General features: G+C 31.4%; 2 protein-coding genes across 2 annotated transcripts; one reads left to right on the top strand and one right to left on the bottom strand.

The window, feature by feature from the left end:
• Positions 1-1,627: 1,627 nt before the first annotated feature.
• Positions 1,628-8,701, bottom strand: LOC134697224 (signal peptidase complex subunit 3-like). The gene is made up of 5 exons (XM_063559358.1): positions 8,459-8,701; positions 7,660-7,733; positions 4,900-4,976; positions 4,135-4,250; positions 1,628-1,857 (listed from the first exon to the last, which is right to left on the bottom strand). The coding sequence occupies exons 1-5, from the start codon at positions 8,599-8,601 to the stop codon at positions 1,728-1,730; spliced, it is 540 nt and encodes a 179-aa protein (XP_063415428.1). The 5' UTR covers positions 8,602-8,701; the 3' UTR covers positions 1,628-1,727.
• Positions 8,702-14,526: 5,825 nt separating this feature from the next.
• Positions 14,527-20,843, top strand: LOC134697724 (heat shock 70 kDa protein 12B-like). Its single transcript, XM_063560007.1, has 6 exons — positions 14,527-14,625; positions 15,566-15,640; positions 16,168-16,467; positions 18,129-18,353; positions 18,853-18,997; positions 19,748-20,843. The coding sequence occupies exons 2-6, from the start codon at positions 15,617-15,619 to the stop codon at positions 20,800-20,802; spliced, it is 1,749 nt and encodes a 582-aa protein (XP_063416077.1). The 5' UTR covers positions 14,527-14,625; positions 15,566-15,616; the 3' UTR covers positions 20,803-20,843.
• The last annotated feature ends 213 nt before the right edge of the window (positions 20,844-21,056 follow it).

Below are 21,056 nucleotides of genomic sequence, written 5' to 3'. Positions count from 1 at the left end.
GTTAATATAAATAGCTAGCACTATAATAACTAATATACAAAATTATGAATTTGTTTTAAAATCAGTTTAACAACTCAGCTTTCAAATAAGATATATTCTAATCAAAATCAGATGGTACTCAATGGTAAATGAATTTACAATGGTTTGCAGTTGCTTATTCTAAATGCACAAAAACTCCTTTCAACATACATGAAGAATTGGTGTTTCCAAATGAAAACTAATATTATAAATCAATATTAACCATGAAAAACAAGTTTTCTAACACAGATATATCAACAATGACAAACTTGTGTAACTTTCAATCATTACAATCATATCAAAGAATGAATAAAGGCATTTTAAATGAACTCACATACCCACTTATAATCCAACCAACAAATTAAAAGCATATATAGACTGATCAAGTGTATAAACTATGAATTCATATTATTATTAGGTATTTATTTGGGTGGGTTATGGTTTAATCACAAATATGTACCAAACAATAAAAAATCCCTAAAGACTATTTGCATCTTATTTGATGAAAAATTGACATAAAGTATTCTCATAAGCTGGTACCCAATAGATAAATCCACAATAGTATTTTCATTTGACATAAAAGTATGTTAACATCATATCTCTTGTAAATTTTATACAGACAACAATTAACACGAACAAATAAAAAAAAGGAAAAACAGTTTCTCATATTTAAACCACATTCTATTTTTCTCATATTTAAACCACATTCTATTTTCTCATATTTAAGCCACATTCTATTTAAATCATCATATAAAGGTTTTCTTTAATTAGTCTATCCTCAGTCAGACTTTGTTACTTTAATAAAGCTACAGAAAAGCTATAGTCTTAATTTGCCAACTATAACCTTAAATATGAGGATTTCTCAATGTCCACTTTACAAATACTTAGCAATACACCTAATCGCTATTTATTCCATTCCGGATAAGTTCTAGAATTACACAACTTTTTCATCCAGTTGAAGCTATCTGGGACCCTGTTTAAACAATTCACCATGCATGATACTTTTTAATGAGACCTGTTTAAACTACCGTAAATACTTCGAACAAAATATTTTTTTTACTTTAATTTTAATTTCGAAAAAAGTGGATCATACTATATCAAAGTTTCTTGATGATCACTTTTTAAAGTTTTTCCTCCCTCAGCTCACTGCTGATGACCTCCATTGTCGGCCTGCATGACCTAAACAGGAAGTTGTATAAATGACTGTTTTTCCAGGAATGGACTAAATAGCGATAAGGTGTATACTGTACTATCATTGAGCTCAGCAAATTTAACCTCTTACTTTTTACTTAATTTTGTTTTCTTGTGCCTAATAACAAACATCTCTAGTTAACTTTATAAATTTTAATATATGAAATATAAAATTAATGAGAATTTTAATTATTTTTTTATCCTTATTGCACAATAATTTTCATCTTTCAATGGGTTCAGTTTTAATTTCTATGTTTATTGCCAAAAAAAGAAGTTAAAAAAAAACCAGCAATTTTCAATATTTTAATAACTATAAATACTCAGTTATTTCAAATTTGCTTAAATTTAGTAAAATCAAATGATTTTATAGACATTCATCCTATTCCAGTCAAAGTGAAACTATTTGATTTATAGTAAAAAATATTCATTGGAAAATTCTGTCCGTTGCTAAACAATGGTGGTAATTCCTAGCACCATACAATAAATGAGATTGCATTTGTTTCTGTGTCTTTCGTTGGTTAATATTTGGACGACTGGTACTCATCTGGGAATTTCACTCTATGCTGTCCTTCACCCATAACCTTTGGTAATGTTCCAGCGTTTGGTATGACATTCCAGGATAAGGTCAAGGTTACATTTTTATTTCCCCTGGAAAAAAAAGTAAAAGCAAACTATTACTTTATTTTAATCATTATAATAAAACCACATTTAAATAAAATGTCTCACTTTAAAAACAATGGTTTACCTTTTTTTTTAATTGTTATTTGGATGGAGAGTTGTCTCATTGGCACTCACACCACATCTTCCTATATCTACAAAATTATTTCATTTATCTTTAATGGATCCTTACAAGCAGAGTAAATTTAAAGGTTAAAGTAAACATAAAACTGATAATTCAATCCAACTTGTGATTTTCAGCCATATAGTTCCCCTCATTATGACAAAGCTCCAGATAAGAATTCACAAATTGGGGTTTTTACCCACCATTTTCTTATATAATTGGGTGATAAAGTTTTTTAATTGCATTATCAATTCCAATTCACCCCTCAGGTTAATATCAAATTGGGTTTTTCACCACCGAGCTCCTTAATGAATTGGGTTTTTCATCGACACAATATTGAATATTTAGGCAATATCAACCCCAATTGTTTTCCATCTTAAATATGTTTCTTTCTTTGTTTAGCTGTTTTATTTGGTTTGAGATTATGGTTAGGGTTAGCTGTTTTATTTGGTTTATTCACTGAGGAGCAATTGTAGGTTTAAATTGTGTCCCGTTTCAAACCTTTTGCCAGTTTTGTATTTTCTCACAAAAACACATATGTGAATTCACAGGCACTCGTCTTATACCTTCATATAATAAATTCTGAGACCATGCAGTGCCTGTGTGCATGGTATGTATTCATTAATTAACAGTAAAATTAATAAAAAATAGTATATAAACTCTAATTATACTTGAATGATTTTGTTTTATTCAATTTACATAAATCTGGGTTTAGTTGTCTTTTATTTAGAACTTTTGGTTTCTGATGCTTTATCATTTCATAATTGATTTGGCCTTTCACTTTTTTCAACTGATTTCGATTTTGATGAAACCCCGTGTTTATTAGCAAATGTTCTCGTTATGGAACATACACACGTCCGTGCATTTGATGGACGCTTCCTTAAAACACTGGATGAGTCTTGTTATCATCATAACTTTCCCTCAGCTTTTCAAAAGAAGCCGAAAACATGCTTCTCTTAAATATTTTTACCGGACATTCACTTTCGTTTTAATTCAATGTATGTTATGATAAATCCCGAGCAATGGAAAAAATTATGACTACATGATAAACGCAGAGAAGATCGATGTTTACAAAAACATGTGTGCCTATTGAGCAAGGGAAAACTCAAACAGGGACCCATTTCAGGTACTTGATGCAGGGATCTATATTTAGAACGACAGGAAATTTCCAATTATAAATATTATAAAAATAGTTTACGCGACGACTTTAAACAGATAAGGGTAAATAACGCAAATGGTAGTCAATAAAAGGGTTGAGAACTCATGGTTTTGGCATATAATTGGGTTTTCCGTTGAATTAATTGGGTTGTTGAACCCTGCAATGGACAATTGCATTGGGTTTTCTAATATTTGTATTGCATGATCACGCAAATACGCAGCTTATCTGGAGCTCTGTTATGATTCACAACTTTCTTTATTTCTCTAATTTAACCTACATTACCTACAAAATGTTAACTTTACGCTTTATTTTTTAGTAAAAGTTGTGTTAATCCTGCAGTACTTTTTGATAAGAGAAAATTATAAAAATGGAAATAAGTTTCATGTTTTAGTGTTATTTGTTTCATTTAGTTTTTCATGTTATATTGGAAATCACCTGTATGTTAATTGTTTGTCTGTTTGAATGCTGATTTCTGTATTTCTCTATTCTTTAAATAGTGACCAATACATGAAAGGGGTTGGGGTGTCCATGAACAAATATTCTAATTTAATACCATTTGAAATTAAACAACCTTACCATTGCCATTGTGATCACTAATTTGTACATTTACATCATATGCAAGTTATAAATTATATTTCTGTTTGCTTCTTTTTTCTCCACTTTCAATTAGGTAATATCAATATAATATCATATATAGTTGCTTTCACTTTTTCAGTCTAAGGTTTTACCTACATATGGATTCTCTGTTATTCTTAAATTGGATCTCGTTGTAAATTATCTCTAAAGGAGAAGGATCAAGAAGGGTTACAATAAGTTGAAGATATTGTCACAGTTTTACTTTAAATTAACACATAATTGTGGATATTGGTATCACCCAATTAAAGAACCGATAATAATTGTTGTCTTTTAATACTTTAATAAAGTTGAAGTTCATGGTCAACTTTTACAAAATGTTAAATCTGGTATTTCTAAGTTAACTACTTACTTGAGACCATTTCCGTAATCCCAGAAATAGTATTTAGTATTGCTACTTCTGTAGTCCAACAAAGAGTTCTCTCCCCTCTTAATTATCTTATCCCAAATAACCACTTGATTCAAAACCTGCAAGGAAAATACCATATATGACATTATTCATGTTGTTTAAAATTTATTGAAAATATACTGCTTGCAATTAACACATTTGCTTGATCACCTTAAAACAATAAGAAGCTCATTGGAATTTAATGTCTTAAAACTTAAAAGTGAATCATGAATGATAGTAACAATTTCAAGTTTTTCTGCACATCTAAATCATGTATTTATTATATTCTACATACGAGCTGCATAGGATAAAAACTGACTATCAATATATCTGTTTATATTATGTTGAAACAATTTCTATGCAAGAGACCAAAATTAATCTCATATTTCATTTTTTAAATGTTTGAAAATCAAACACAATCTTACTAACTTTACACAGGTACCAGTGCATGTATCATAAGGTCAATTTCTATCCGATGATGCGCATATTTGATTTATATTGTTGTTTTATGTGATATTGTTTAAAGAGTATTCCAACCTTGAGGGCTTTAATTGCAGCCAGTCAAAACAGTTTTAAAAAAAAACATAAGTATCAAACTAATAAATTAAAGTTCCAATTCTTAATGATTCTAGTCAGATTGTGCAAGTAAGTTATACTAAGCTTAGAATTTATTTGTCATACATTATCTATGAATAACACATGAATATGTTGTGCACTATAAATACTTACATGAGCTTTGGATTCATACTCAGCAGTCAAATATAGAAACAGCTGTTTGACATTCCAGTTAAATATTTTGGACAGATGTACAGCATGTTAAGGAAAAATATATATCCATTATGATGTCTATGATATGTGATTTATTTCTTAGATAATCCATATTCATTTGTAAACAGAACCAGGGCATATTCAATTATTTTATTCTGATACTTTTTTAAACAATTTGCATACTGAACTAATAAAATTGAGGATGGAAATGGGGAATGTGTCAAAGAGACAACAACCCGACCAAATAAAAAAACAACAGCAGAAGGTCACCAACAGGTCTTCAATGTAGCGTGAAATTCCCGCACCCGGAGGCGTCCCTCAGCTGGCCCCCAAACAAATATACACAAGTTCAGTGATAATGAACGCCATACTAATTTCCAAATTGTACACAAGAAACTAAAATTAAAATAATACAAGACTAACAAAGGCCAGAGGCTCCTGACTTGGGACAGGCGCAAAAATGCGCCGGGGTTAAACATGTTTGTGAGATCTCAACCCTCCCCCTATACCTCTAACCAATGTAGAAAAGTAAAAGCATAACAATATGCACATTAAAATTCATTTCAAGAGAAGTCTGAGTCTGATGTCAGAAGATGTAACCAAAGAAAATAAACAAAATGACAATAATACATAAATAACAACAGACCACTAGCAGTTAACTGACATGCCAGCTCCAGACTTCAATTAAACTGACTGAAAGATTATGATTTCATCATATGAACATCAGGCACAATCCTTCCAGTTAGGGGTTTAGTATCATACCATCATAACATATATGAGAAGAACATAACCCGTGTCATGCCAACAACTGTTTTGCAAATAGTCATATTCATTTGTATACTTATGATTATTTAGGAAAGTCCTCATTACTCAAATGTAACCAATACACAAAGAAGAAATTATATACTCAATGATACTGACAAACAGCTACACCAGGATGTGACCCCTTCTTTTGCACATTGAAATTGTTGCAAGAATAAAATGGAGTGTTTAAAAGATTTTTAATCATTAGTCAGTAAAATAGCCATGTAGAAAAGGTTGAAATAGGATACCAAAAAGGCATATGAGTAAGCCTAATAAGGACTATTTAAAGTTCTATAACTCACTCTGGAAAATCAGACTAGAAAAGTTACAAAAAGGGAAGGGAGTCTCTATTATTCAATCCTATGTACACAAAATGCAGTACTCAGTAGGTTGTTTTTTTAGAAATTCAATAATAGCATACTAGAACTAAAATGAAGTGCATAACATATGAAAAAATAGCTTAAATCTGATGGGTAAAGTCCAATAACTCTAGAATAAAAAATTGCAGAAATTTAGAAAAAAAAAATTGTCTTCACTAATTCTGTGCAAAGTTTTAAGTAAACAGACCATGAGAATTACTTGCAAAGTTTCAAGTAAACAGAATGTGAAAATTACTTTAAGGGGACAGTTGAAAGTCTTGTAACTCTAAAAAAAAAAAAAACATACAGTTAATATTCAAAATTAATAGAGAGTTGCATTGAATCATTCCCAATAACAGCATTAATCTTTTAGTTATTCAATCCAAGCATACTCCAGTTATTAAGTGAGCAATACATGCATGTGAACAAATTGACTTAAATCTATGGTAAAATAAAGAAACTCTAAATAAAAAAATTTAAAACCAAAAGGGAGACTTCTTTTACCCATAATAATATCATGAATATCATCTAAGAGTTAATTAAATTCAACTCAACAACTTCAAGTTAGTGTGAGATATGTGAAAAATTAGCCAAGTTTATTGATTAAAATAAAAACTACTTGTCGTTGTCGTTCATAATTTATTCTTATAATTTCATTCTATTGACAAAAATCTTAGAACCCAAAAGGTGTCAAATACTTGTACTCTACCAGTGATTTTGTTTGCCTTATATTAATGGAGAATAAAGGCTGTTTCCCCTGGAGGAAAATCCCAATTTGAAGAAAAAAATGGCTTAAAATATTCCCAAAAAGACAACTTTTTTCCCAAACAGTGCAGTTTCAGTAGTAATTGTGCATGAATTCATACTGAAAAACACTCATTTATACTTTTTTTCATGCCTAAAATTACAATATGTGCATATTTGAGGGTCTGGTTATGTATCATCACTGACAAAAAAGGGGTCTAATTTCAAAGCAGGGTTTGACTCTTGAAATGGGGTCTGTAAATTGAAGTTTCAGTCAAATTCATGGTTTATTCTAAAATTTCCAATTTGATGACAATTACGCATAATTTCCCATTAATAATAAAAAAAAAAAAGGGTAGAGGTGGTTTAGAAAAAAGCCAACAGTATCACTGTCTACAATCTAGCATTCCATGTCATCATTCACTAATATTCTTTACAAGAGCATGTTTTTAATCTCCATATTGTATTTGAAACTTTATTCATTTCTTTAACTTTTTTTTACATGTACTATCTTTGATCGTACATTTGGCATGTTTGAGTAATAAAGACTTTAATACCATGAATCATGATGCATCACTGTGTATTATATGTTTAATGATGTGTTGTTTACCCGACTTTTTTATATTAATTTGTATTATTGTGTAGTTGATATAACGAGCTCACTCGATCTTATAAGTGTTAACTTTTTTTCTAGCCAATGCAGCCACAAAATACATGTAGCAGTAGTCTTTGCACTATTATTAAAGAGATCATTGATTAAAAATTAATTTGATTTCTGTAACTTTGTCATGAATTTGCTATTTTTAAAGGATATCTGCTTGCATATCAAAAACAACAAATCCCAAGTCATTCTTCTCTCTTCCAGCACTGTAATCTGGTACATTCTTCCTGTAAGTAAAAGAAATATTGGAATAAGGATCAAACATTTTCGCAACATATACATTTTTTATTTGAATTATCATTCAATATATGAATTTTATGTACTGAAACAAGACACTTCTCAAGATAAATGGTAGCAATCACAAACATTGTAGAAAAACAAGAACCCCAAAGTAGCAGATCATTCTAACTCATAGATTGCTAAATAAACACCAATAAGAAAGTTATATTTAACCCAAAAACAATAGTGCAATGGAAACATCTGATGGAGATTAACACATGCCAAAAGACAGTTGAGCCAAATGTACAGTTTTTAGACAAAATAATAATGGTTGACATACTTGGGTACAGCTTCTCTGTAAACGCAGTCGATATTTAAGAAAATTTTGACAAAAAACATGGTGCCAATTTTACGTGACCGCGACTATAAGTACCTTTATGTTATATAGGTGGAGGCTATTTCATTTGCGCTGTAAGGCATTAAAGCAAACAAATAAAGTACCCTTACAAGGCTTCATAAAATTATTCATATATATTGACTACAAAATACAATGTACCCAGTGTTTGACACGAGTACAAAACAAATATTTTCTCTCTGTTCATGGGAAGCTTAGATTTAAAATAGAACACATCTTTTTTGATGGAGCAGGAATTTCTAAGACACGCAAACGTATACAACTTCAACATATGGATTTTTCTTCCACGGTGAAATAATTTGTAAATTTGACACTAACACTATAACTCTTCCTGTTCCTAAATAAACTGGTGCCTTGTGGTCGTTAAAAAATGTTGTTAAAAAGCAACAAAATGTAAGCCCTGCCATCACACTAAGTGTGAAGGCAAAGATTGTGTTCAATCTGGATAAAACTGTGTTCATTTTTTCTGCCGGGTGAAAACGGAAGTAGTCGTCAGCTTATGCTGGTTATCTCTTGCCACAGAGCCAAGGAGCTAAAGGACAGGGAACCTGTTAATCGTGGCTATCTCGTTTTTTCTCGTAAGCTACGAGAACAAGTACAGTAAAACAAAAAACAATTTCGGTACAAAGTCCGGAAAAAGTAAGAATCGTCATAATAAAACAAAATTAACGCTTCTTAATATGCAAATTTTCTAATCTTTTGCTGTGAAAATCGCCTCACTTTTTTCACTAACTTGCCTCATTTTCTAAATCGCCCCATTCTAGTTCAGTACCTATACAAACCTTAGATAACAATGTTTTTGAAAATGTAGTTCTTTTCTTTTAGTTGAAACAGGAACATATATATTAACGTTAGATATACTGTTCCCAGGTTGAAATAAAGCAGAAAGTACTTATTGAATATCATCAATATTTCTGTGGCACTTATACATACTAGCCACATTTGTGAAAAAAATTAAAATTCTGATGAATTGTATTTTAAAAAAATGAAACATAATTAAATTAATTCTTTTTTTCTTCTGTATTCTGTGTAGATTAGTTTTCATTTAAATGGGGCTATTTTGGGGTCTTTTGGCAGACCTGGAAATTATATATTCATCTGAATTTTAATTTTATTTCTCATTTAGTGGGAGGCCAAAAAGATCTAGGGAAATAACTGAATAGTCCACTTTTCTGAAATTTTTTGGGAACCAATTTTTTTCTGTTTGATTACTGAAAAGTTAATGCTGAATTGAAACATACATATGTATTTCGACCTGTAAGTCAAATGCGTTTTGTTTAAATATACTTTTCCACTTTTTTTGGTCTTTTGGAAAATGTTGTTTGTGCTGTTTTTAGACCCTTTTACAACGAAATTTGTCTACATGTACACGTATAAAAATCGCGGTTTCATCCAACGCAATCATAGGTGTGAACTTAGTTTCAATTATATATATATATATCCAAGTCTAAATTGAAAACTACGTTCAAACCTTTAAAATTTGATTATATATACAAGTCTAAATTGAAAACATATATATAGATTTAAAATAAATCTTCCATCCTTTTGGAAATTCTATTCAAGGAAAGTGGAAGGATATTATGATTACTGGAAATGGTGCAGCCTAGTAAAAACAGCAAACAGAAAACCAACAGAAAGTAGAAAAAAATGGTTTTGACTTCAGGGTTACGTAACATCATATTCCCCCGATTAAATCGCGATTTCACATTAGTACATGTCAAATATGAATATAAAAAAATCTTTGAAGCATTTTTATTTTTTTGTTTTCAAAGATCAGCTGTCAGTTTGCATGTATAAGCCTATATGGAGCATTCAATTACAAGATGTACTCAGGTAGCAATAGCTATATATATAGTGAAAGAGTAATTAAACAAAAGCTTTAACTGAAGTTATAGGAATAACAGTAAAAAAAAAACAGTTTCTAAAGCAAGTTCATATTAAATTGTCATTCAGAAATTCTAACCGGCAAGCCATAACATTACTTTTAAGAAAAAAGTTTGTTCCTCAACAAGAAATGAATATCATGTCACATGTTTCCAATTTGGTCTTGCAACTCATGCCAATGTTTTGCTTGCAAAACCAGTTAATTCTGTTCATTATTTTTGATAAATGCTTTGTTTTCAGCATAGCAAAATTATTTTTTTATCTTTACTGTTTTTATTTTTACTTTTGTGGGTTTTTTTTTCACTCATAAGTACATACTTCAGTATGTATTTATCTTTTGAAATGGTCTATGAATTTTTGCTTTCTTTGTTTAATTAATGTGAGCATGATTTGCTATGTGTGTTTTTGTCTGTTTATTGTTCTCTGTCGGTTTTAAAAGCTCTTCATAATGTTTGTTTTTGTATTGCATATACCGACTTTAAATTAAGCTTTATGTCTAATGTTTTATGTCTATTAAGTACATCTAAGAAGTAATTCATAACTTAAATTGGACAATGGTTGTATTCAAGTTAAGCTTTTTTGTTGTTTGTTTTTTCTGGACTACCGTTGAAAATTGATTTTTCGAAACGATTTCGCGTTTTTTGTGCCTCAAGTAAATGCTGAAGGTTAGAAATCAAAACAGTAAATTATCAGTCAAGTAATTTCCTGTCTAAGTTCAGTATGACAATTTAATTTTTTATGGAATATGCATTGCCATCAGTCGTTACTTTCTTTACATCTACTAAACAAAACGTTTCATGTGAGCATATTAGTTTATTATTTTTACCGTACATATGTAACTTAAAAATAGGGATATCGCGGGGTTTTATTCCAAAATGAGACAACTATCCACAAGAGGCTATATGAAGTAAATATAAGCAATAACAGGCAACAAAACATTAATTAATGAAGAACAAAAACCTTATCGCATATATATTGTTGGCTATAAAAGGTCCCCCGACATGAAAATGTCACGGTATAACAACTCAAACGAGAACTCTAACGAGAACTCTAACGAACTTATAACATACCAATTTACAAAAAATAAATACGACTGACACGATGATGGAAGTTTTTAACGACCTTGACTGGCTATACAGCCCTTGCAAGACCGACGTGAACTAATTAAGTTACCGATAATCCTTGAACTACAAGCCTCTGACTTGGGACAACGCTACATACAGAAGTGACAAGGTTCAAAAACATGTTTTAGAGCGCTAAACCCGATGATTCCCTATCATCTGGGATAGCGGCGCAACAGCACAACAAAAGAAGAAATAAGTCTGTCAAACATAGTAAAAGGTAATTTCTTTCGATTTTTTATATTGACGTAGGAATATGAACAAAAGACTTTCAACGAAAAAAGGTATAAATACTATTTGTTTGTTAGACCTACATAACCCCAATTTCCCATCAATTTTGTATACTAGAAATTTTTATTGAAGGATACCAAACACATAAGGACAAAAATGTGCCGGATCAGCTTTTATATGAAAGACCTATACGGTTATTGATTTATTACAACTTCACTACCGGCTTAAGAGTTTTGAGGAGTAAAAACTATTTCAGAAAGAACGTATCTCATTGTGTCTAACCTTTAGGCTGGAGCCGTCATTTCCTTTAATTTGACTCCAGTTGGCGAGCCCCTTATGCCACTTGGAAGCGTTTAAAAATTGTCCCAGATCACAAGATAACGTTAAAGCAACCGAGCTAAACAGTTCAAAACTGATCTGATTTTCAGTTTTAGACATTTTCAAAGGGCACAATGACATGAGTTGCAAATGTCGGAGCCATTGTTATCATAATCTATTTAGAGTTGTTCCGAAATTTCAAGTTTTAATAAATAAAAAAATAAAGGTAGAAAATTAAAAAAAAATAATTAAAAAAATCAAAAAAATCTATTATACATGACAAGATGATAAAACTATCCTGTTGTATTGTGCATATAGGTGAACTGATATCCAATTGACGCTCACTACTAAATAGTATTTCCTTTCAAACACACCATTTAAAGACAAAGTTTCGTTATCATTATTTTTTTTTTTATTTCCCACTGTTTGCATTTAATCTTATTAAAGCTATGAGTTTATCCGAAGAGTGGACTTGCCACAATATTCGATGTAGCGTTTATGTCCCTTTATATTATTCTATGTTCACATTGGAGTAGCAATCAAACGTTTTACCAAAAGGTCCAATGTTATCATTGTAATATCAAAAGGAATACAAAAGAACATAAATTAGTGTTTTCTTTTGTTGTAGAACATCACATATTGGTTCATATTTGAGTTTCTATAGTACGACACATTCCAATTAAATCATTTTCTTTACTGTTACCTACATTCATGCAGTTTATCGATACATGTACATGTTAAAGGTTACAAAAATAGATAACACACTGCACAGTTTTACATAATACAAATATGCATAGTCTAGTATAAATATTATGGGTTATCAGAATATTTTTAAAAGTTTAAAATCAAATACGATTTCATGCAGTTGATAATATCTTAAAAGAAACGTTGGTAAGTTATCATAATATAATGTACAAATTTTAGAAATAACGTATACATTTTATTTCTTTAAATTCAATTATAATTTATATATTTTTATTTTAAATTACTTAGTAAAACATAGTTTATTGTCTTTGGTTATAAAGACCAATACTGCATCTGGACTAACATCTCTGCATTGCATAAGCAGTTGATGGCGTTATGGCGGTAATATATTTAAATACTCAAGAAAAATTGTACATTCCCTAAAACATCAAAGCCAAGATCACTTTGACCAAAACAAATCTTTGTACGATGAATATTGACAATTTTCAGACTATCGACAAACAGGAAGTAACTGTATGGTAGATTTTAAAAAAAAATCTGACTAATATAAAATTGCTTACACGTGAACAGTTATCAATTTCAAAATGCACGCCTAATTAAAAATCGTTACATTCCATAAAAGCCCAGAAAAAAATCGACGAAGTCGTTCTATGATAGGACGTGACTGCACCGTAGCTTCAAAACTTACTACCCCCCTACAACTGTAAATTATCAATCAGTAGAGTATATATAAAACCCTTTTCCGCAAGAGAAATTAAGACAAAATTTTTAAATATCCTGCACAAGGAAATGTTAGAATATTTCAAACTTTTACCAAACAGAAAGTGACTACATGGCAGATGTAAACATGTCTTACACACTACAACTCTACATTATCAAGGAGTTAACACAATATAAAGACATTCACATCATTCGGTGGGAAGAAAAGTATAAAGAAAATGTTCTTTATACAATGAGTGATGTAAAAATTCAATTCATCGGCAATAATGCAGCATGATCAGGAAATGACTGCCCGACAAACTTTAACATAAGATAACTGTGCACGCTACAAATGAACATAAATTATAATCCTGGTACCTTTGATAACTATTATGAAACTGCAGACCACACAGAAAATCATTCTTTTAAAAGAAAGCCAAGAAAAAACAAAGTGGAAAGTTTTTTACCCGAGGTATTTTGATTTCATTGCTATTCTTCAATCAAAATATTTGCAAGATTCATTGACAAGTAATGAAATTGGTAAAGGCTTTTAACCAACCGACTGCACTGAACAAAGCATCTGACATGAATATGTAGCTAATTCCTGGTCGCAAGATGGAAACAAATTTATAACATAATCATGCAATTAGAAAATGTTTAATTTTCCTTATTTATCAAGGAAGACCAAGACATTAATTCATATACTTTGGTACTGTAAACCAAGTCATGGGAAACTGTTGTGATGTAGAATCAACAGACCAAACTAGTGCCAGGCCACCACCATTACCACCAAGGAACCGACAACATGGACCAGCACATGTAAGTTGTATGAGAAAATAAACTTACGCCGTTGCCGTTGCCGTTGCGTATGCATGTAATACACTTTTAAGATGATTTATTTCAATCCATTAACCGCATGGTGAAATTACACTAACGTATGAAAAAATACATCTTAATTAAAGGGGGAAAATGTGGCTATGGTGGATTTAGAGCAATAACGTTCAAATTAATTTCCTTGTAGACTAATGGCCTGATTCTGTAGGGAAACAGAATTGTATTTTGAAGTTTTAAATATAAAGATTGAAAAGTCGTTTTTGAAATATATTATTGAATTTGAATACACATGATTATTACAGATAACTGTAGGTATACTGAAAAAGAAACTTAAATTCACAAATCATAAGATATATAAGTTTCTTTTGTAAACATAAATCTGATTGAAAGTGTTCTGATGTAGTCTACATGGTTTGTTTTGTTTCGGTATTTTACCATGCGATTGTTAAACAATTAATAAGGTATTTGTTAAATTCATTTGCAACATATAACTTATTATTTGTTAATATCAAACAACTTGAAATAATATTTTCATTTTATCATTTCATTTAGCAATATGAATACATAGTAGAGCCACCTCAACAACATGTGTATTTAGACCTTGACCAGGTTAAACAGCCATCGTCTCCACCGCCGTACTCATTACATGACCTAAATCTACCCAGTAATACCCTGACATCAGGTAGAGGACGGGTAAGTTGTTATACACGTAAATCTACCCAGTAATATCCTGACATCAGGGAGAGGACGGGTAAGTTTTTATAGACCTAAATCTACCCAGTTATACCCTGACATCAGGTAGAGGAATGGTAAGTTGTTATACACCTTAATCTACCCAGTAATACCCTGACTTCAGGTAGAGGACGGGTAAGATGTTATACACCTAAATCTACCAAGTAATACCCTGACATCAGGTAGAGGAATGGTAAGTTGTTATACACCTAAATCTACCCAGTAATACCCTGACATCAGGTAGAGGACGGGTAAGTTGTTATACACCTAAATCTACCAAGTAATACCCTGACATCAGGTATAGGACGGGTGAGTTGTTATACATCAAACGGGAGTCTGTAATATAATAATTAGTCATGGTTACGTACATGACAAAATGACCTTGTGTCAAAGTCATACTCGGTCACCGAAGCCCCTTGTCAAGAAGGAAAAAAGAATGACGTAGAAAAAAACCCGAATTTTTCTTCCATTTTGTCAATGTACATTCAAAGTCAACATAATAAAAACAAAAACAATTCCATAAATTCAAATATCGAAGAAAATTCAACTCAAATACTGATAAATAAATCAAGCGCAACGCACATCTTTAGTTTTCTATGTTGTGTCTTGTGTATTATTGTTTGTTTTTTGTCATTTTTATTTTCACATGGCGTTGTCAGATTATTTTCGAACTATGAGTTTGAATGTCCCTCTGGTATCGTTCGCCCATCTTCTATATGAATTGTGAAAGGTGACTGATTTTCTATGAACATGAGTGAGACAACGGAGACATTGAAACAAGCAAATTGACGAAATGTTCGAAAAAGGGCTTATCCTAAGAAACATTGAGCTGAAATATTTTGTTCGTGAAAAGTGGCTGAATTTGAATATATTTTTTTATTTGTTGATGATTTTTTTGCAGGACAATGATGGGCGTAGAACAATAAGAGGTGTTCAAACTCAGCGTCCTTCCATGTTCACACCAGAGAACTTCACAGTATGTACAGAAGTATTCAATAATTACTTATTGCAAAATTAACCAGACAAAGCGATAAAAAATGCAATTATTGAAAAAAAAATGGGTCCCTAAAATAAATCGGTAGCCAAAAAGGCTAATAATTCCATAATATTTTTGATATTTGCAGTAACTTTGAAAAAGCTTTATTTTTCTTCTTTTAGATTGTGGGATTTAATTTGATTTAAAAAGTGTACTAGTAAACATAATGCATTTTATTTTATATAAATTACCACGAAACAATTTTTGCATGTGCGTTCAAATAGAAATGCTAATTCTAGGAAAAAGATGCACAATCGTAACTGTTAATTTATATCTTTTGAGGTTTGAACATTTAGGTTATAGCGTTTTGAAGAAAAATAAACAAGTGTGTTCCTCTAGTACAATACACTATTAAAAAAAACGATAATAGACCATTTTACCTACCAAGACTAGATATCTGAACTAGAAGTTTGTATTGCATGTATTTAATTTACAAACATTTGATCATCCACATATCATATTTTCAGCGGTCAACACCAGAAAGAGTTTTTGTAGCAGCGATAGACATTGGAACTACATTTTCTGGATATGCGTTTTCTTTTCGTCATGATTATCTGGTTGACAAACTTAAGATATCCACGAACATGTGGGCACATAATAGTGGTCTATCAGCAAAGGCGCCATCTGCTATTTTGATCGGCCCAGGAAAACAGGTCGTAGCATTTGGATATGAAGCCCAGCTAATGTATGCCAATCTGGTTGAAAATTCGCGTGAAAGTGATTACTTTTACTTTAATAAGTTTAAACTTATCTTATATAATAAACAGGTAGGTTGTTTATATTTTCAAATCAATATACCAAAAAACAACAACACTAATATCATAAACGGTACCAATTTTTGTGCAGATCAAACAATCTAAAGATAAAGACTTAAAAGCGGAAAGTTGAAAAACAACTCTATCAGACAACATTTACTACATTATGGATGTGCCTGTCCCAAGTCAAGAACATGCTAATCAGTAGTTGTCGTTTGTTGCTGTACATGCTATTAGATTTCCGTTTTCCGTAGATTATTTTGTATATAAATTGTTGGTCTTCTCCTTTGTTTTTTTTCCAATATTTTGTTATGTCGGGGCTTTTATAGCTTGTTATGTGGTATGGGTTTTGCCAAACAGGGACCTACTATTGCTAACATTTCCGTCATTTAATCTCTGGATTAGAGTTGTCTCATTGTCAATCATATGCATACAACGTCTTCTTATCTTTATTCTTATATATATATTGATGTTCAATGCGTTTGAGAGTTAGCGATACTGCGCAGATAATTGGGGAAAATCTATAATACTAAAATTACGGGGTCCAATTTGTCAGCCGTCATCACGGTAAAACGACGAATTAAAGAATTGGACTTTATATATAACTTATATAGTACAAAGGTGTAGATTAAAAATTACACAACTCCAGGCCCTTTTGTTTTCCGCGTAATTAATATTGCCAATAATAAAGAAGTTCCGGATCGAGTCCGATACCGATACCAATAGTATATCCAATTACCGATTACCTTATTTGTACGTTCCGCATCTGACAGGCGCACCACCAAACGGTGTATTCAGGATTAATATACACGGGTCGTATCCATAGGGTTGAAACTACTAAATTGTCAAATTTTAACCAGTTTAGACTTTCTAAGATAACAGTACGAATACTAAAATCGACGGGTTCAAACAAAAAGATTTGAAAGCAGAGAAAACTGTGTATCGTATAATCGGCATAACTTTATCAGATAAAAAAACTAATACTAAAATAAGGCTTGCGTATAGTTATATACTTTAATTCAGTCACGGACCCGCGATACCACGGGTGTGTTCTAGTATAAATAAATAATCGTGCAAATAGTTTAAACAGTTTGTATGACTCCTGTAGGTATATGGTGTTAACTGAGGTTATTTTTTGTTGGATGATCTTTCAATTTCTTTTTTTATTAATTTGGTATTTTATATATGCTAGATGTCTTTGCTATTCATGAACTTAACCACAAATTAACTTTAAATAAAAAATTAAGACAGCAAGAGTTCATTTTCATTAACAGATAAAATTTATATGTTAACTCTATGAAATACTATTAAAATGAAATATACTGCTATAGTACTCGCTTAAGGTGGTACCTAACACTACAGGGAGATAACTCTGTAAAGTCAGCTAAACGTTTTAATTACGTTGTGTTGTAAAGGGAATATTAAGCTTCTCAATGATCAAAATTGGTGTTTGTCAAACTGCTATATATCCAGTGTAATTTTTCTGACAAAACGGTTGTGCAAAATTTTTGAATATTTTTATATTTTTGTTAAAGGGTCAAAGTAAATACATTTTCAAAATTTTATGAAAATTAAACGAGCCAAATTAATTTTAGTGAAAGTGTTGGGTACCTACCACATTAACTAGCTACATTGATACATAAACTGACATTACTTGTATTTCACCGATATAGGATCTTAACTACAAAACCAGAATACCCGACATACACGGGAAAGATATGTATGCCATTGACGTTTTTGGTTTAGTTACCAGTTACTTAAAGAACCACCTTCTTGATCGATTGAAAGGCCACGACAGTTCGTCAATTGTTGGAGAAGATATGATACATTGGGTTTTAACAGTGCCTGCTATATGGAGTGACAAAGCAAAACAGTTTATGAGAAAAGCAGCCGCAGAAGTAAGATCATCTTTCAGTTGCACAAACTTACTTGTTTATATTTATTATTGAGACTGGATATTACTTCGCAAGCTATACCTTTCGACAGCACACTCGTCAATGTAGGAAAACCTTACAATGGATCTGCAATGCAGCGATAAAATCCTTCAACCGGAGGTGGTTTTCAGCTGGCCCCGAAAATAAAGTTGTGTACTAGTTCAGTGAAAATAGACGTCACTTTAAAATCCAAAATATATAAATGAACTATTATATAAAACATACAAGACAAACAAAGGCCAGAGGCTACTGACTTGGAATAGGCGCAAATATGCAAAATATGAGGAGACCCACACGTAGCCTCTGGCTGTTGGCAATCCTCTTTGAATAAATAAAGAATTAAAAATACATTACAATTTCTCTTCTAATATTGAATCATCTGCCATTTATCTTAAAGGTTTTTTTTTCTGTCTATTTCTCATTATTAAAAGTTGATGATTTTGTTTATTATATATAATTGTAGGCTAGTATTCCGAGTAAAAGTCTTACTCTTGCCCTGGAGCCTGAAGCAGCGTCTCTATTCTGTAAAACATTCCAGCATGCCGTACACGGAAATTCACAAGCCGCTATACGGAAAGGAAGCAAATATCTGTTGATTGATCTTGGAGGTATAATTTATCATTTTTAAATCAAGATGAAGGTCTTTGTAATGCATTTATTATATTGAATACTAAATGATTGCAACTCTAAACGTGATTATTGTTTCCCGGAAACAGTTTTTACCATAAAAGTCTATTCAGTAGTTGATTGTCTAGATTGAGAAAATGTTGGAACTAATAATCAGATAGGTTGGGTCGTTTCATATTGAAAAGTAAAACCACAATCATACTGAACTCCGAGAAAAATTCAATAAGGAAAGTTCCTGATAAAGTGGCAAAATCAAAAGCTCAAACCCACCTAACGAATGAATCACAACTGTCATATTCCCGACTTGCTACAGGCGCTTTCTTATAAAAAAAATGGTGGATTGAACTGTGTCATTCTAAATATTTTAAGTTTTTAAGATTGTATAGTAGATTCAAATTACTTCTTCGATTTTTTTTTTGTAATTTTCCTTCACCTTTTTGGTTAATTTTAACCTTTAGTAAGGAGAAAGTTTAAATGCAACTTTTAACCATTTTGAATTTTATAACACCGACAAATATTCAAAGTTCATGCAAGTAAAGTTATAAGAATTCTTTCTACGTTTTATGTATGAATAAACTTAATAAATAATAAACGATTAAAAAGTATATACGGTGTAAAAACATGTTTAAAATCTGATCGGAGAGGGAAAACTAAAGCGAGCTTAACAGCAACTACATGCGATGCTAATTGATTTATATGTATAAACGTTAAACATTAAACCATTAATCCAGGTGGAACAGTTGATATAACGGCACATAAAGTACACAATGATGGCACTCTACAAGAACTGTATCAAGCCACCGGAGGTAGATGGGGAGGCACGACTGTTGATAGCGAGTTCCAGCTTTTTTTGTTTAGGCTCTTTGGTCAACAAGTAATGGAAAAAGCATATAGAAAATATCCTAATGAAATGTTGGAACTATCGTTGGATTTTGAAGTAAAAAAGCGAGTTTTTGAACCAAAACAGACATTAGCTGTTGCACTTAAAATTCCCGTTTGTCTACATGAACTATTTTATGAAATAAATTCAATGACTATTGCGGAAAGTGTTCAAAATTCAACTATGAAACATACAGTGGAACTGAAAAGAGACAAAATGATGATAGTACCAAAACAATTTTACACCTTCTTTGATAGCTCACTGTCATGTATTGTAAATCATATCCATGGTCTGCTTCATAAACAGGATCTTTTAGACATTAAAACAATCTTGTTAGTTGGTGGGTTTTCTGAATCCCATGTTGTAAAAGAAGCAATGCGGTTGAACTTTCCAGATATGCGCATTGTGAATCCGGATGATTGTTCTCTTAGTGTTCTTAAAGGTGCTGTTTTATTTGGCCATGATCCTCAAGCTATATCTTCAAGAATTTGTAGGTATACATACGGTATTGCGATTACAGTACCGTACGTTCCAGGTGTTCATCCGGTGAGAAAAAGACAAATAATTAAAGGAAATGCTATATGTGATGATATATTTGACATTCATTTGCAAATTGGTGAAAAGGCCGAAATAGGAAAACCACGAAAAGAAGCTGTGTATCAAGCTGTACAAGGCGAAAGATTGGCGATTCTGGAGGTGTTTGCATCAACTGATCCCAAACCTCACTTTGTAACTGAAGACACTTGTTTTGAATTAGGATCATTAGTTATTAATCTGACAGATTTTAATAGAAATGAAAACAAAGTAAACGTAACTCTTCATTACAATGGAACTGAATTAGATGTTGTAGCGAGAGAAGTGAGTACTGGCAAATACATGACGGCAACGCTAGATTTTCTAGGCTAATTAATTATAAAGTAATAAACATATAGTACAACGTTGATGTAGGATAACACTTTATCAATGCAAGAACATTAAGTTGGCGTTCAACATGACACCAAAACAACAATCAGTTGAAACATAACACTCAACACAGAGAAATTGTGCTAGTATTTTATTTATAATAAAAATTCGTAACAATTGAGCAGAATTGATTTAACAATTTAGGTAATTACTATAACAATCAGTTGTTTCATTCGATTCGTTTTTTTCAATATATT

Source organism: Mytilus trossulus, chromosome 14, assembly GCF_036588685.1.
Source record: "Mytilus trossulus isolate FHL-02 chromosome 14, PNRI_Mtr1.1.1.hap1, whole genome shotgun sequence".
In the NCBI taxonomy this organism is placed as follows: Eukaryota; Metazoa; Mollusca; class Bivalvia; order Mytilida; family Mytilidae; genus Mytilus; species Mytilus trossulus.
The sequence above is the reverse complement of the archived record's forward strand: the minus strand, read 5'-3'. Positions and strand labels throughout refer to the sequence as shown.